The sequence below is a fragment of the Eublepharis macularius genome, chromosome 1 (genome assembly GCF_028583425.1).
Source record: "Eublepharis macularius isolate TG4126 chromosome 1, MPM_Emac_v1.0, whole genome shotgun sequence".
In the NCBI taxonomy this organism is placed as follows: Eukaryota; Metazoa; Chordata; class Lepidosauria; order Squamata; family Eublepharidae; genus Eublepharis; species Eublepharis macularius.
Window position 1 is genome coordinate 119,299,498 of NC_072790.1, and position 2,325 is coordinate 119,301,822.

The 2,325-nt window shown below is 64.0% G+C and overlaps 1 protein-coding gene across 1 annotated transcript; it reads right to left on the bottom strand.

Annotated features, from left to right (window-relative positions):
• Positions 1 to 1,145: 1,145 nt before the first annotated feature.
• OLIG3 (oligodendrocyte transcription factor 3) lies at positions 1,146 to 1,973 on the bottom strand. Its single transcript, XM_054995707.1, has one exon. It carries the CDS (start codon positions 1,971 to 1,973, stop codon positions 1,146 to 1,148), a length of 828 nt encoding a protein of 275 aa, XP_054851682.1.
• Positions 1,974 to 2,325: the final 352 nt, after the last annotated feature.

Here is a 2,325-nt window from a genome sequence, read left to right on the forward strand (position 1 = left end):
GCGCGGAGGAGATGGCTGGGTCAAAGACCACGGAGAGTCCTACGGACCAGAACTGCCCCCTGACAACCCGCCACGCCGAGGGTGGGGTTCGGACACGATTTTTCTTCCGAATGCAAGAAAAGCAGGTCTAAAACCGAAAGAGACCTCAACTCCCCGATCCTTGTTACAAGGAAAACTGCCCCCCTCGGCCGGCATTGTAACGTCGGAGATCCCAAGCGGGCGGGCATTCTCCATTTGAGCGCTCGTGCGAAGGTCGAGCAGATTTTGGAAAAGAAAGGCATTCAGTTTCAAGCCGACTCAGGACTCGAACTGAAGCCAAATGCTGAGCTCAGCTCGGCTGCTCTTCCTGCCTTCCCCTTTCGCATCCCCAAGAACGCGCAACGCGGAGGTCCCCCGCCCTTCACAGCAGAGTTGTGGCTGGTGTTGTTGGTTGCCTGGCTTCCTCAGTCCAAAAAGCAACGATACACATACAATTCTGCCCATGTCAAATGAAGGGTTATTGAAACCCCTGAAATCATCGAGACATCGTTTACTCGAGAGTAACCCCTACTGATTTCAATGAGACTTACTGCCAAGGGAGTGTACATAGGGGTGCTGACTCAAGCGCTCTTGACCTTGGCTGGATCGTGCCCATCGATTATAACCGAACTTTGCTGCCAAAGATGTGCTTGGGGGAAATAACCTTTCCACACCTTTAAATGAATTGGTTTGAGATGCGCTCAGACCGAACCGGCAAATGGACAAGTACAATGGGGGGCGGGGGGGGGGGGTCGCGTCTCCGCTGCATCAACTTTAAGGGCCTATGTACATTCCCCCCTTTCTCCGCAGCCTTTGAACCCAGACAGACTTTAGAATCGCGTGGTGGGCGGAGCCCTGAAATGGCGCCCCTGAACACAACTCAAAGCCCGTTACCTTCGCCAGTTCCTTTTGCTACCCTAGGTGCCCTGGTGACCACAAACGCAGGCGGGACACGCTCGGGTGGGGAGGGGAGAGGAGCAGAAGCATGCACGCACCCCCCCTCCCCCGACTCCTGGGCTGGCTCGGCTTCCGGGGCTCTTCCTGCGCGCCCCACCCGGCTAGCCAGCGCGGGTCTCTGGGCCCCTCCAAGCCCGGCTCGGCCACGGTCCCCTCCGGGCAGCGGCGGGTCACTTGAGCAAGTCCTTGGTCTCTGTGGAGATGCGAGCCAGGCTGGCGGAGAGGTGGGGCGGCGGGGGCACCTGGCAGATGCTGCAGGGGCAGGGCAGGCCGGCCCAGTGCTGGAAGCCGCCGCTGAGCTGGAGGGCCGGCGGCGTGCTGGGGCTCTTGAGCAGCGAGTGGGGCGGCCGGATGGCGCCGAGGCCGGGCAGAGAGGCCGAGAGCGAAGAGGAGGCGGCGTTGGCCGAGGAGAGGGCGCCGCCCAGGATGGGGTGGACCGGGTGGACGGCGCCGGCGGCGTGGGCCGGGTGGCTGGCGGAGTGGGCCACCGTCCCGCAGTGGAAGGCCGAGTGGTGGCCGCCGTAGATCTCGCCCACCAGGCGCTTCATCTCCTCCAGGGAGCTGGTGAGCATGAGGATGTAGTTGCGCGCCAGCAGCAGCGTGGCGATCTTGGAGAGCTTGCGCACCGAGGGCCCGTGCGCGTAGGGCATCACCTCGCGCAGGCCGTCCATGGCCAGGTTGAGGTCGTGCATCCGCTTGCGCTCCCGCCCGTTGATCTTCAGGCGCAGCTGCTGGAGGTCCTGCTCGGACAGCTGCTTCTTGAGCTTGTACTTGCCGCCTTCGCTCGACGCCGCTGAGCCCTTGCCGCCTCCCCGCGAGAGGCCCTCGGCCGAGCCCTTGGCGCCCACCTCGCTCTGGGTGGAGGACACCGAGTTTAGGCGGCTGTCCTGGTGGTGGTGGTGGTGATGGTGGTGGTGATGGTGGTGGTCGCGCAGGTACATCGCCTCCATGTCTGGCGAGGACGCTCTGCTGGAAACCGAGCTGGAGTCAGAATTCATGGTCTGGGCTGCACCGGGCGGGGCGGGGGCGCCGGGCGGGCGGAGGGGCTGCCTGCTCGGGAGGGGGCGGCGGGAGAGCCGCCACGCGAGGAGCCCTCTTCTGCGCTGGAGCCCGGGAGGAAAGTCCCCCCCACCTTCCCTTCCCTTCCGATCCTCGTCTCTCTTGCCCTGCGAGCCGGCTTTGCTTTGCGTGCGGACGCGCTGGATCTAAGCTCGCCGCGGCAGAAGAGGGGCTTTTATAGAGCGGCGGGCGAGCAGCCGCACAAAAGGAGCCCTCCGGTCGCCAAAGGGGGCTCGCCGCGGATGACGTGCCGTGCTTCAGGGCGGCGCGCTGTGACTGTCCCGTTCAGCC

Bases quoted from the DNA above. Each gene is read 5' to 3' on its own strand.
- OLIG3 (XM_054995707.1), bottom strand. From the start codon at position 1,973: ATGAATTCTGACTCCAGCTCGGTTTCCAGCAGAGCGTCCTCGCCAGAC.